We start from the raw sequence: 13,985 nt of genomic DNA, 5'->3' as shown, positions 1-13,985 counted from the left end.
AGGGGCTACAGGAGCAGCTGCCCCGAAGACGATACTACTGTCACGGGCACACAGTGCCAAGTGCCGTCCAGCCCAGCTCGGCTGCGCCCAGCCCAGCCTGCAAGGGCGCTGTGCACCGCACCTGCCTGTTCTGGGCCGGGACCCTAACCATGAAGGGCCCTTCGAGCCTGTGACTCAGTCCAACCACTGCACACCTGCTCCGTGTCGACTCCGGACAGACTGGGGCACCTGCTGTCACCCAGGAGCCATGGAGAACGCACCAGGGAGGCGCCTCGGGTTGGGGCCCCCCACACCCTGTCCTGGTGCCATGGCTGCTCCAGGCCTGGTCCCCTGTTTTGTGTCCTCAGTCTCCCCATGTATAAAACTGGAGATGACAGTGGGGTCCTCCAGGCAGATGGGAGGAAGGGACAAGGGTCACAGGAATGGCTTGAGTGCAGGCTGTCACCCATGGTCAGTGCCAGGCCTTCCCTTCCTCACATGGTGACCACCGCCTTGCTACGTGCTGCCTGTGGGACCGCCCTGCTCTCCTGGACACTCTGGAGCCTCTGACCTCTGTCCCCGGGGCCCACCTGACCCTTGAAGCCAGTGCTATTTCCAGAACACAAGCCCATCACACCCAAGTCATTGGTGACAGCAAAATACAAGAGGGAAAAAGTCCATCAAAGGTAGACACAGTCATCTGTGATCCAACACAAAAAGGCACTAAAAAGAATTGTTTGGAGACTTAATGACACCGGGGAAAGGTGCTAATTCACAGAAGGAAGAGCCAGTGCTGCCCTCAGAAAGGGCGGGACGTCTCCTCCTCAGAGTGCCACTGAAGAGAGAGAGGCCTGTGGGAGTGTGAGCTCCCTCGCTCCCTCGCTCCGCCACTCCTCCTCATCCCAGCTCAGCCCAGCCAGGCTGGCCTCCCTGCAGCCATGCTCCCTCCACAGGCCCTCCGGCCAGCTGAGCTTCTGCTGGGTCTCCACACCCCTCACTCGCCCCAGCACAGGCACAGGCGTCTCCGTGGGATCTCCCTGCCTCCCAGAGGCGGCTGCGGGCGTGAGTGAGCAGAGTCCTGAGGCTGGGGCTGTCTGTCCGGGCCTGCGACCCCATCTGCTGGCTGAGGGACAGGCAGCTAGCTGCTCAGCTCTGCCACCTCCTCACGCATCCTGATCGGGCTCTGTGGGCGCCTCCTTCCTTCAAACCTTCCCCAGGTGTGTCTGCTGACCCTCACGGTGCTCCGTTTTCACCCGGGCGCCCTCAGATGGCTCCCAGGGCCTCACCAGGCCTGGACTGGCTCCAGCGGCAAATTGCCAGTGCAGGTCTAGGACCCCGCCTGCTGCTCTAGGCCCTGGTGGGGACCACTCACTTCCTGGCTGTCTCCTGGGCCAGGGACTGAGCTGTGTGGCCATGTCGGGAGCTCCTTCAGGCCTCAGGTCTGTGCTCAGGTGTGTGCTGAGACCTGACTCTGTGTGTGTGTGTGTGTGTGTGTGTGTGTGTGTATGTGTGTGTGTGTGTGTGTGTGTGTGTGTCGCAGTGAGGAGGCCTCCCGCATCAGCCTGGCCCCACCAGGCTGTCTGTTCATCGGGAGAGCTCAGCTTCCACTACCTTTCCAGACTCCGTCAACGGCAGACTATGCGGGGAACCCCGTTCCACCAAACGTACCCTAAAAATTAACAAGGGAAAAAATTCAGGATAGAATCTACTACACAGGTAACGATCTCTAAAAAGGCAACCCATGAGGTATTCATCAATTGTCACTGTGATGGTCAGTGTGTGGACAATCCTCCAGCCTTTTGGTCACGACCTTGGTGTGACCTTGGAGGAGGGACTTCAGGTGCTGCAGGGGATGGGCCCTGTACCTGTCCAGCTCCCAGGCACAGCTCAGGGCAGGAGCTTGTTCTAGGTTTCTTAGGGCCCTGACTGGCTGGCCGGCCCACAGCGAGCCCCACCACTGTCTGCCTCAAGCAGCCGTGGCCACGTTGAAGGGCCCAGAGGGGAATCCAAGCATCATGGCAGGAGAGGCCGGACCCACAGGCACACACTGGCTCCAGCACACACTTACTGGTATAAAAACGAAGTCCGGCCTTAAAATGGCATCATGTAAAAAAGTCCTTGCTGTTAGTTGGTCTACCTGTCTTCAGCCCCATAAAAAGCAAAATGTCAAATGTTCGGTCACTCCTATGGTCCTCTGGTCACGGGAATGACAGACAAAGGGACCCTGACTGAGCTTGAGGACACAGGGACACAGAGAGGGAGGCCCAGGCTCTCCCAGTGGAGCTCAGCCAGTCACGTGCTAGTGTCCAGGCAGGCCCAGCCTCCCACGGTCCCCAAGGTGTGACGGTGTTACCTGTCATGACGCAGCGCTCGCATGTCCACGTAGACCGTTGTGGGGTCGGGGCCCGCTGTGCCCTGGAAGGAGAGCAGCAGAAGGCCTGATGCTCATGGCATTGTCAGGGGCGTGTCTGAGTCTAGCTGGCATGGCCGGGCGGCCAGGGAGACTGCAGCTCAGCCCGGCCGTTAGTCCGCCCAGGGCACTGCTGCCTTCCTGCAGACATCACATGGCTTGACAGCACCGAGCGAGACGCCCAGGAACACGTGCGACTTCACGTTCCAGGTCTAACGGCAGGTCTCTACCAGGTGGTGAAAACACCACCACAGGTACGGGGGCGTGTCCACCCAGCCGACCTAACTGTACTGGCGGCTGATGCGGCCGAGCACATCAGGGCTTAGGCAGGGTCAGCCGCGGCCATGTCCTCACAGCCCTCCTGACACTTGACAGGGACCCTGGGGAGGGTGTTATGTTCCGTTCTATTAGGTAAGGAACATCAAGTTAAACAGACACTGCTCAACGTCACTCTAAAAACCCCAGACAATGTTACAAAAGCCGCTTCACTGAGACTACACAGCCTCCTCCAGAGGCAGTGCTATGAGTGCTGAGTTCTTTTGAGATAGTTTTGCTCTTAAATTTGGGTACAAAGGATCTTTTGTAATGTCCAATAATATCCACTGTGAGCAAAGTGAAAAAAATCTGTCTGGAGTTGAGGCCACAGGAGCTCATGGGGGGAGCACAGAGGTACCCTGAGGTCAAGGTCGTACCTGCTCAGCCAGCTTTCCCAGCCTGTTGGGCTGACAGAGGTAAAGGAGGCCAGCAGAGCCAGACAGGAGGAGACAGCCACAGGAGACAAACAGAAAGCAACAGCCACGTGAGAAACACACGGTTAAGAGACAGCAAAAGGCATCACTGCACCTCAAAGGGCACATGTGAGTATCCCGTTAGGACTTCTGCAGTGACATGTGACATCCCAGTGCCGACAGACAGAGACCTTCAAGTATGGAGCGAAGAGGCGTGGCATTCAGATGCTGAGGGGCAGACAGGGTCCCTTACAGCGGCTACCTACAGCCAACGGCCTGCGGTCCTGCTTCCTACAGCAGACGGGTGTGAGGAGGGGACGCCAGACCACCCGTCCTGCCGCCTGCAGTGGTCAGCGGCCTTCCCACCCGTGGGGAAGGACAGGGTCCGCAGGTGGCCTGGGCCGAGCGGAGCACAGGCTCGGGAAGGAGACGGAGCCCCACCGGGCCTGCTCCAGTTCCGACGCTGCCTTTTCCTCCAACAACCCCCGTCCACGAGGGTTAGCGAGGCGTTCAGTTTGTTTTGGGAAAGAAGTGAAACTGAGACACTAGTGCAAGACCTGCACAAGCGGTAAACAGCACTGTTGGCAGCTGGCCGTTCAATTTCTGAAACCACGCATTGACTCTTAGTAAGTAAAATGCCTTAATGTCTCAAAAACAGATTTGGGGGCAATACAGATGATCACATTCACCAATGTTTCAATTTAAAATTCCAGGTGTCTTAATACAGCAAGTTTATCGTTTAAAAATTAACTGCACATTGCACCGAGCTTAGAGATTCTTCCAGGTAAGACCATAGCTCTGTTCAGAAACAACTTGTGTTTTTCCCAATAAACCTCTGTTCATCAAGACAATAGAGTATCTTTTAAAATAAAACCCTCGCAGCTCTCAAAGATAAACTATTTGGAAATGAGACATTGAAGGACAGGGGACAAGGAGCGGACTCAGCAGCAGGACAAGGCACAGCAGCGGGCGGGCCGGCGCAGGCGCGCAATCCCTTACCTGGAGGCAGATGGCCACGTTGACCCTGCACCCGAACGTGGTGCTCACGGCGCGCGCGGGGAGGCCCAGGTCCTTGAACAGCTTGGAGAAGGACTGCGTGAGCGCGATGCGGGGCCGCTCCTCCGCCACCACCATGCACGTGCGCACGCACGACAGGTTCACGCCCTTCATCTGCGGGAGCAGCACAAAGGTGGGCCTGAACCCGAGCCCCGCCTCCTCCGCCTCGGTCTGGCTGTGGACGCGCTGGGGCGCGACGTGCTGCTCTGTGCCCACGCCACCCGCCCGCCCCCTCCCAGTCCAGGGCCGCAGGGACCCCGAGGCCTCCAAGACGCGGCAGAGCTCGTGTGGACCTTGCGCGCCCCACCATGCGCCTGCCCGCTTCAGTGCTGCAGCCGTGTGGCGCCCGCAGGAAAGCAGGGACGCGGAGCCAGCGTGACCCAACGCCTGGAAAGGGTTTCCTGTCCCCACAAGCGGCTGGGAGCAGGGCTGGGAGTCTTTTCTTTGGGCTCCAGCGGCCCAGTCTAGAGCGAACCTCGGTGCCCATGGCTCGGGCACTCACTCCGGAGGAGAGATGCGGGGAGTGGGAGGCGGGGCAGAGGGCCGCGGGCGCACTCACCCGGAGGACGCCGGTCTGCGCACCCAGGCCTCGGGTGCACATCTCCATCACCGAGTAGGAGCAGAAGGTGACGCGGGCCTTGTACTGGCTCACGGCCCACAGCCACAGGGACGCGTTGCTTTCCAGCTCCAGCGGGGGCACCAGCACCGACCGGTGTCCAGAGTAGACACTGCGGGGCCGTGGGGGTCAGGTCAGCGGAGGCTCCGGAAGGTGCTCCGCCTGGGGGTGCCATCTGCGTGCCCCAGGTGCCCTGCCTGCATGCGCCCAACATGCCCGGGGCACCGCCTCTTCCCTTCTTCAAGGACAGAAGGGGGTACAATTCTCCCTAACGTCCAGCGGGAGGGAGTTTCAGTGGAAAACACACTGGGCCCGCCTGGAGGCGACACACAGGGTCCTTGTCTCCCTCCCGCACTTCAGAAGGATCCCGAGTCACTGTTAGGCAGGGTCCGCCGGCTGGGGGCTCAGTTCTCTGCTTCTAAAGGCCCAGTGCTGCTTCCCAGTATTTCATGGAATTCAGTAACCTCTTCCCAACTGCTACTTTGGGCAGTGTTCATGTTTAATGAACACCTTTTTTGTTTTTACTCAACACACCCAGACTCGTACCCACCCCACCCGCAAACAAACCCACTCACAACGTGTATCTTTGGTATATCTTCCTGGTATCAAAATGCATCTTAGAATGTTAAGGTTCTAAAGAATTGCTTGCAATCCCAACCCAGCAGGCGGGCACAGCAGGTGGGTCCCTGCACTCTCACCCAGTCTTCCAGTGCTCACCTGCACAGACACCAGAGGGCGAAGCCGAGGCCACAGTAGGGGTCAAGGCAGATGGCGATCTGCCTGGAAGGGTACAGCTCACACTGCAGCTTTATGGAGCGGCACAAGGCACTCGTGGCAGCGTGCGACATCTTAGGGGGCAAAACACGGGTGTCCATGGTACGTGGGGGGAGAGGCCCAGCGGGCAGCACACACTGCCTTACGGGATGGCGGGCTCCGACCCCACACAAAGCCAGACACACCCAGGCAATGGCGCCCAAAAAACTCCTTAGCACGATTTCAGGATCAAGCACTGTGATAGAGCGAACGGCTCCTCATAAGGACAGGGACTTAGTGAAGCCACCTGCTCCTCAAGGCCAGGAGTCACAGATCCCAAAGTTTAGACGTTACCATGAGACCTCAAAGTACGCACTACTCTCGGGCCGACCAAAATTCGGGGTTTGCAAACTTTAAGGAGCAACACTGTTATTTGGCTCGGAAGAGGGGCCTACGTGCCCCACACCCAGCATCTCCCCGCCCTCCCGTCAGGGGTCCCATGGGGCACCCACCTTCACGCCCGCTAAGATCCCTGTGGTCGACACGCTGAAATCCAGGTATGCGAGTGTGTCCGGGGAGGGTGGCCTGAACACACTAACCACCTTCTTTTTCGGTATGTCATCTGCTAAACGGAGATGACTGTTAAGGCTATTGAGCTCTCATGGGAGAGATGACACACGACTGGTAACGGGGAGACCTGGGGAGCGTGCTCAGACAGGAAGGCAGGCTACATGTATGTGTGTGGCAGTTTAGTCACACGACATGGATTCACCGTGACAGCGCTGAGCGTGTGGGGCAGGGGCAATGGCGGGATTGCTGTCCAGCAGAAAGGTCACAGCCTGGGGCGAGCCAGGATCAACAAAGGACCCAGCCACAGGGAGGGCACCGGGGTCACTCCCACGCCTGTCGAGGGCTCAGGCAGGTGCCAGAGAGCACGTCCCTGACCCCACACAGGGTGTGCCCTGGAGCACAAGGACGCATGTCCACCAGGTGAGATGGGGAGGAGGGACTCCTGTCTGCTTGTTGGCTGGCACTCATGTAGCCACATACCTCAAAGCGCCAACGGGGCCTGGGGATGCTGCTCATTTGGGGTGTCTATAATGGGGGAACACTCAGCCCCAGGCTGACCCGATGGGCCAAGGCAGAGGGACTGGGGGCTTTTAGCCCTTCCAAGTGACCCAAAAGCATTTCATGAGACGTGGCACATTCATCAGTGATGGGGACGAGCGGTGGGTATGAGTGCGCGTGCGTGTGCACTGCGGGACCTGTGTCCCCACAGCTGCCAACCGCTACGCAGGCATGAGGGGCAGCGGCAGGAGTGAGCTGGGGTCCACCGGCACCTGAGCCTCAGATGGGACCTTCATTCCCACTGGCGCAGAGACTCTGCTGGGGCGGCCAGCTGTGAGTGGCTCCAGTGGGTGGGGAACCTTCCTTCCACCAGCTCCAGTGGCTGGATCCCCGACTGACCTTGAGTGGCCAGTGCAATCCCTCCAAGGAGAGGTCAGAGGGCTTGTGGGCGGGGCCTGTGTGCACGCTGCGGACAGTGCTGCGGACACGTACCTGTATCTAGAATGGTCGGCCAGGTCCTGACGTCCACGGTGGCCGCGGCTTCCTTGGACTTGAGCAGCCGCATGATGGCCTGTGTGGTGAGGACGCACGCAGACTTGCTGACCTGCAGAGCACAGGGACCAAAGGCAGATGAGACGCGGTGCCCGAGCACGGGGCCTGGGGAGATGGCCACAGCTATGAGGACAGGAGGCCCTCGACCGGGCTGCCCTGTGGGGCCACAGCGCACGCACCTCCACAATCATCTTGACGGTGGGAAGCGTGGTGGCAAGGTTCTGGGGGTGCGGGGGCCGCACGGTGACGGGTACGCAGCCGCAGTATAGGCAGCCGTAGAAGGCGGCGATGAGGTCCACCCCTGGGGACAGTCACAGGGTCAGCAGGTTAGCGCAGCTCAGCCTGGTGTGCAGCCCGCTCAGATCGCAGAGCCACCGCCCCAACCAACAGCAACAGTCAGGGGAGGACACAGCGCCCCCTGCAGGTGGGCGCCCCACACAGCGCCAGACCTGCCTGGGGACAGCGAGGAAGCCTCGCCGGTGTGCCGCCCATGAGGAGGCCCCATGAGCACACGGCAGTGGGAGCAGCGCACGTGCACAGGCCTGATGCCCACACGCAGTGGCCCGGGTGCCTCTCCTGGGGATGTACTGCTGCAGGACACCCATGGGGACAGGCCGGGATGTCCCCGCCTTGCCTTCAGCCACACGATGCAATACAGCATCTTCTCTACGTGTTTAAATGTCTCCTTAACTAACACTCGTGGGGAATCATGCCGCCCCTAGAACCCACTTCTCTGCTTGAACTCAGTCCGACCTGAGAGCACCTGTGCCCCGCGCCCGGGAGGCCTGTCTAGGTGCTGCCCTCAAATCAGAGGCGGCCCCATGTGGTATACTCAGGCTACGAGGCATCAGTCTCAGGCTGTTTCAGGTCCAGAGTAAAGATGAACGTGCACGTTTAACCCCGCCTGTGGGTCTCACCTAATCAGAGCCCCAGTGCTCCATCGGGAACTAGAAATGTGACCCCTGGGGCCCGAGCCCACCCACGAGCCAGGATGGTCCTGGCACGCCACAGGCAAGGCTCAGTCACTCTGCCAATGTGCCACGAGCACATTACCAAACGGATCGCCGGGAAGGTGTTAGCAGGAACTCACTGTGTGAGCTTGCACAGCCCCTCCTGCTCCCACATCTGTCCCGGGGGGCACATGGGAGAATGGCGCCCCCCAGCCCTACCCCGCCCCCTGCTCCTTACAGAGTTTTGGTTTCACACCCCTCTGAAAACTGGGAGACAGCCTGGGACTGTCCTCAAGAAACAGCAGCACACGTGCCCAGCATCTGCACAGCACTTGAACCACCGGCGTTCCAAGTCCCGCCAGTCTTCTCCCCACCTGGGGGTCAGCGTTTACATGAACGCAGAACACCACTGGGCACTTTCTTTTCCTCGTTAAACATCTTTTGCAGGCAGTGTCAAACATGCCCAAGGAGTGAAGAGCACCAGCCATCTTCACCACTCAGATCCTCAATTATCACATGGCACCATGTGTTCTCTCCTGGCAGTTCCCACGCACCCTGTGACCTCAGCCCAGCCTGTCCCCAAGCGTGCCTTCCACATGGCACCTGCCTGTAGCCCATCTCTGAGCCCAGGAAATGCTCTCGTCCTCCCAGGCTGTCACCGTGAGGGGCTCCAGCGGCTGTGTTCCCATCTCCTCTCTGCCAGGGATATGCTCGCCTTACAGCAGGCTGCGCTGCAAGTGCCCTGGAACCCCAGGGTTTCCAGTCACCCTGGGGGAAAGTAGCCTATTCCAGGGACTGGAGACAACAGAAGCAGCTGTGATGACAGGGAACTGTCGTTCTGAACTATCTGTGTCAAGAGATAAACCCGGCTCTCGGGCTGGGGAGCACGTGGCCGGTGGTCACATGAACGTCTACACTCCATGGCAGCCCCCTGGGAAAAGGCGCTCAGCTCCCACCAGCAGCAGGAGTCCCTGCACAGAGAAAGTGCTGAGTGCAACCCAGTGTCCCACCAGGTAAGCTGGAAGAGGCGGTCACTGTTGGGAGCCGCACAGGGCCCTGCAGGTCAGGCAAGAATGTCGTCAGTACGGAGGTGACACGCTCACCAGACCTGCTGATGCCCTAGGCCAGGACAACATGACCTAAGACACCGAGTCAAGGATTCTTTATCCAGCAGAAGTGACTTTCAATGACATCGTGTACAAACTGTTATCGATGAGCAATAACATGGAGGGATGCTTCCCAGGAACTTTCCTGGGAAATTGATTATAGAACCAGCTTGCAAAAAACACCACGACCAAAGATGCAGGCGTGGGGCCTGAGGTGAGCACTAAAGAGACAGCTACTGGTGGGATAGAAACATGGGGTGAAGAGAGGCTGTGCTTGCAGTGGCGCCCTGACAAATAACAGACAGACAGACGACAGATGACAGAAGACACACAGATGGCACATGACAGGCAACACACAGACAACAGACATGACAGACATGACAGGTGACAGTCGTGACAGGTGCAACAGACACGAAAGGTGACAGGTGCGACAGGTGACAGAAGCAACAGTCGCGACAGATACAACAGGTGCCAGATGCGCTCATGACAGTCGCGACAGTCGCAAAAGATGACAGGTGACAAATGTGACAAACACAACAGGTGCACCATGACAGGCAACAGCTGCGACAGGTGACAGCGCTACAGTCACAACAGATGACAGATGCGACAAGACACGACTGGTGACAGATGCGACAGATGCAGGGGCCTGTGTCGCGACTATCGCCAGCACGCAGCTCCGATGACAGAGTGCGGTGCTGCGTGGGCTCGGCCAGGGCCTGGGTCCTGCGTGGGACCCGGTGTCCGGACCCAGCTGCCTATCTGCACGAAACGCAGCACCCAGGGACGTGCTCACCGGCATGAGCGGCACTCAGCAACGTCCAGACTGTGCGAGCTGCAGGGTCATGAGTCTTTAGTCGGTAAATTGTAAGGAACGAGGGAAAGATGGCAGCCTGTAGATCAAGAGACTTAAAAAATATATCGAATTTAAGGAAAGCTGGTAGATGGAACAATGATGTCTGGGGATTAAACTGCAAAGAAATGAAGAAATTATGACTCCAGAGGCCAGGACAGCAGCTGCCTTGGGAGGATGGCGGAGGCTGTGGTTGGGACGGGAACGCAAGGGGACTTCGGGGTGCTTGGCAAAACTCTGCTTCTTCACCTGACGGGTGGTGATGAGGGTGGCTGCTTTATAATAACAACATGTAGGGCAGAGATGGGGCAAGAACAGCCAGATGAAAAGGCAAAAGGATGATAAAGGCTGAACTGAAAAGCACAAGTCTAACAGCAGTTGGATAATAATTATTTAAAAGGGGTGTGGCCATGTGAAGAAGCTACAGTTAACGGACACCCACGCCGTCTCAGAAGCTGGAGCGTGTGGGCTGCGATGGTGCAGGACCGCAGCTTGGGGGCTCACCAGAGGCCCCCAATGGTCGTGGGAATGGTGGCTGTGATGCTGGCACCACTGGGACTGTCCCGTGAGAGAAGAGCTGAGGGAGGTGGGCATGTGTGGAGAGGACAGGCCGAGGTGACTCTTGGGACGTCTTGGTGTGCTTACCTGGGGGGTAGACCAAAGCCACATGGTCCCCAACAATCAGTCTTGCCTTCTCCATCAGAGCGGTGGCCACTCTTTCAGCCTTTTTGTGCAGCTGGACACAGGTTGCAGTGCTCGTGACCGTGCCCTAGGAAAGCAGTCATCGGGTCACCACTGAGCTGGGCAGTGTCCGCTCCTTGGGTCCTGTGGACAAGCTGTACCCGCTCCATCGGCCTCACCTTAGCGTTCAGCAGCAGAAACAGCGGGTGGTCGGGGGTGGTATGGGCTCGCCACTGCAGCACATCCGGCAGGAACAGGAACTGAGGAGGGGGAGGCGGCTCAGGGCCCTGGGGCTCCAGTGGGGAGGGGGGCGCCCTCCTCACCCCCAGGCATGGGCCTCACCTTCCTGGCCTGGTCGCTGTCCTCAAGGTGAGCCAGCTCCCGCCCCGAGGCCTGTGCAATTCTCTTCCCAGCAACCAGATTCCCAACAATCATGGAGGCCGGTCCCACCTCTAGGAAACGGGGGTGGGGAGTGTGCAGAATGAGAGCTGTGACTCCCGATACAAAGTTCTACTCAACGACAAGAATCGTTCTCTTAAGTACAGGAAATGCCACACAGAGACACTCGCCATACGGCACCTATCTGGGGAGCGCCACCGCACGTCGGCCACCTTTAGCAGGCCTCCTTAAGCAGGCCTCCAGGGAACAGGGCCTGTCCGAGGGAGCCAGCCAGAAGGCAGCCTCAGTATACTGAAGCTAAACTCTTCATATAATTCACTGTTTTACTGTATTTCATTAATAAATCAGGAAATTAAATCTTCCTGATTAAATGTATTTTACTTAATGATACTTTAGTGTTCAATAAGCACAGAGAAAAGTCAGCATTTACTGAAAATTCATATAACCAAAGGAAGGAAAAACGTTAACAGTTAAACCAGGGAAGGGAAACTGACAATGTTTCGCGACTTGCCAGATCCCCTCACCCTGTGGCCGTGGCAGTGCACAGGTACCCCCCGCCCGCCTGGCTTCAGTGGGTCAACACAGGCTCCTCAAGGCCCCGAGCCCCAAGTCCGCTCTTGCCAGCATCTCTCCTCCTAGGAGCCATCGCCTCGCCATCCAAAGCCAACGTGCTGGGCTTGAATGCACACTGAGATGGGTCCCGACAGGCTGGCGGGAGCACCCACACCAGTGACGTGCTCACGCTCACCTCCGTGGCTCAGCTCCAAGAAGGCGGGAGCTGGTGACTGGCAGGAGGCTGAACCAGAGTGCAGCTGCCCCCGTTTGAAGACCATGAGGCACGACTCACCTGGCTGCTTCTGGCGAGGTTTGGGAAGGTTGGTGACACAGGTGTGCGGGCACATCAGCACATTGCACGGGTGCAGCGTCCCCTCCAGAAAGCGCTGCTTGGCTTCCGAGATGTGAACCCCGCCAAGAGGAGCCTTGGGCAGGGTGTTGGCAGGGACCAGGGCCAGACAGTAGACGCCGACCTGGTGGATGCTATCAATGGCCTGGAGGGGACACAGGGGACAGAGGGGCTGCGTCTGAGGGCCGACACGCTGGCCAGCTCACGGCTCCGAGAAGCTGCAGGGCTGGGCACTGCACTGAGGGCATTCCAGCCCAAGGTCACATAGACAGTGATCATGGGGACGCTGTGTTAACCGAGAAAACAAGATAGACACGTGCACTCTCTCATGTCACCACACACATGCACACACATGCACACGTACACACGCACTGTGTCTGGGAACATGTTCAGAAACCTGGAACCACTTCCATTAAAAATGCACAGTTGGATAAGTGGTAGAAGCCGTGTTGAGTGATTTCTTGTGGGGAGGGGTGAAACAGGTGTCCTCTGGGTAGACATTACAGATTTAGCTTTGGGACCACATACATATTTTATGTATAAAACACTCAGAATTTTAAAAAGCAGCCCTCAACAACCAGAAGTAAAATCAAACAAACTCCTTCACCTGGGATCAGGTTGGTGGCAAAGCCCCACAGAGAGAACCTGTTTACACTGACTTTAAACACGGTGATTTGATTAGCCCACCCCTGGTGGGATATGCCTGATGGGCTGCTCTCAGAAATCTCACTCTGCAGAGGTCGTAGAGGTCGAGACTGCAGTGTGTAGAGGTCCTGAGGGATATGAGCACTTCTGCTCGAGCTGTGCATTGTGGGGAAAGAGAGAGCAACGAATCAGGGCAAACCCCATGGTCTTGAATTTGACTTGAAGCTAGCAGCATAAACTCATGATGTTGGTAATCTTGCAGAAAGACATCATTTCCTACTCTGTCGACTTAAAAGCCCAGAAACGGTGACTAAGCCGGTGATACCAAGAATACAGATGGTGGTCCCAAATGCATTTCTCCTGGAAGGCAGCAGGGCCCCTGGGGTCCCAGCTATGATAGGCGTGATAGGCCTAGGACACAAAAGCACTGCCTCCCCGCATCTGGGCTTCCTGTTCTTTGGTGTGGCCCCAAAGGGTTGGGGGTGTCACAAGGCCTCCCCAGGCAACCTGAAGAGGCTCCCCCTGAGCTCTGAAAAATGAAGTAACAAAACCTAACCCAGTGGGCACTTTCCGAGGATTCCAGGAAACCAGCTCACTGCTCTGAAAGCTATCATCAGCCTTGTTTTCCTGCTGGGCCTGCCCTCCAGATTCCCTGGGAACCCGACAGGACACGGCACTCTTTGAAGAATCTTCCAAAGCTGCTTTAGCTCTGACGACAGAGAGGCGGTGGCACCGGAGCACCACTGTGACATCCGAGCAGACCACCAGACGCAGCCTCACTAACCCACCAGGCTCTGTGTGCCACCTCTATGAAGAATTTGTGCTCAGAAAGTGGAAGGTGCATTTGATCCACCCTTTAGATCAGCGGTTCTCAACCTGGGGGTTGAACGACCCTTTCACAGGGGTCGCCTAAGACAAAAAGATACTTATATTATGATTCATAACAGTAGCAAAATTACAGTTACAGAGTAGCAGCGAAAATGATTTTATGGTTGGGGATCATCACAACATGAGGAACTGTATTAAGAGGTCACGGCATTAGGAAGGTTGAGAACCGCTGCTTCAGATCTAACACCAAAATGCAGGAACTACAGGGGGCAGAGGACATGAAATGACACCGCAGAGGCACAGTCATCACAGTGCAGGCTGGTGAAACACACTGGACAAACCTGGTTTTGTCAATAAACAAATTGCAAGAAAACTATGACAGAGGAGGAATCTATACATATTAGAAAAGACTTAAAGACCTTAAGAAAAGACTTAAAGACAACCAACGCAATTTTTACCT

The 13,985-nt window shown here is 57.3% G+C and overlaps 1 protein-coding gene across 1 annotated transcript in view; it reads right to left on the bottom strand.

Annotated features, from left to right (window-relative positions):
• The window catches only part of DIP2A (DIP2 acetate--CoA ligase A), an 89,044-nt gene that overhangs the window by 3,908 nt on the left and 71,151 nt on the right, over window positions 1-13,985 (bottom strand). Inside the window, exons 24-36 of the mRNA XM_019628029.1 lie at window positions 11,996-12,197; window positions 11,092-11,201; window positions 10,929-11,009; window positions 10,714-10,837; window positions 7,342-7,463; window positions 7,103-7,214; window positions 6,055-6,164; window positions 5,507-5,637; window positions 4,733-4,901; window positions 4,117-4,287; window positions 3,082-3,111; window positions 2,333-2,394; window positions 1,591-1,648 (exon numbers count right to left, since the gene is read on the bottom strand). Coding sequence (XP_019483574.1) covers window positions 1,591-1,648; window positions 2,333-2,394; window positions 3,082-3,111; window positions 4,117-4,287; window positions 4,733-4,901; window positions 5,507-5,637; window positions 6,055-6,164; window positions 7,103-7,214; window positions 7,342-7,463; window positions 10,714-10,837; window positions 10,929-11,009; window positions 11,092-11,201; window positions 11,996-12,197 — 1,482 coding nt within the window. The remainder of the gene's footprint in view (window positions 1-1,590; window positions 1,649-2,332; window positions 2,395-3,081; window positions 3,112-4,116; window positions 4,288-4,732; window positions 4,902-5,506; window positions 5,638-6,054; window positions 6,165-7,102; window positions 7,215-7,341; window positions 7,464-10,713; window positions 10,838-10,928; window positions 11,010-11,091; window positions 11,202-11,995; window positions 12,198-13,985) is intronic.

The sequence above is a fragment of the Hipposideros armiger genome, unplaced genomic scaffold, assembly GCF_001890085.2.
Source record: "Hipposideros armiger isolate ML-2016 unplaced genomic scaffold, ASM189008v1 scaffold_745, whole genome shotgun sequence".
Taxonomy (NCBI): Eukaryota; Metazoa; Chordata; class Mammalia; order Chiroptera; family Hipposideridae; genus Hipposideros; species Hipposideros armiger.
This window is presented reverse-complemented; position numbering and strand designations above follow the sequence as displayed.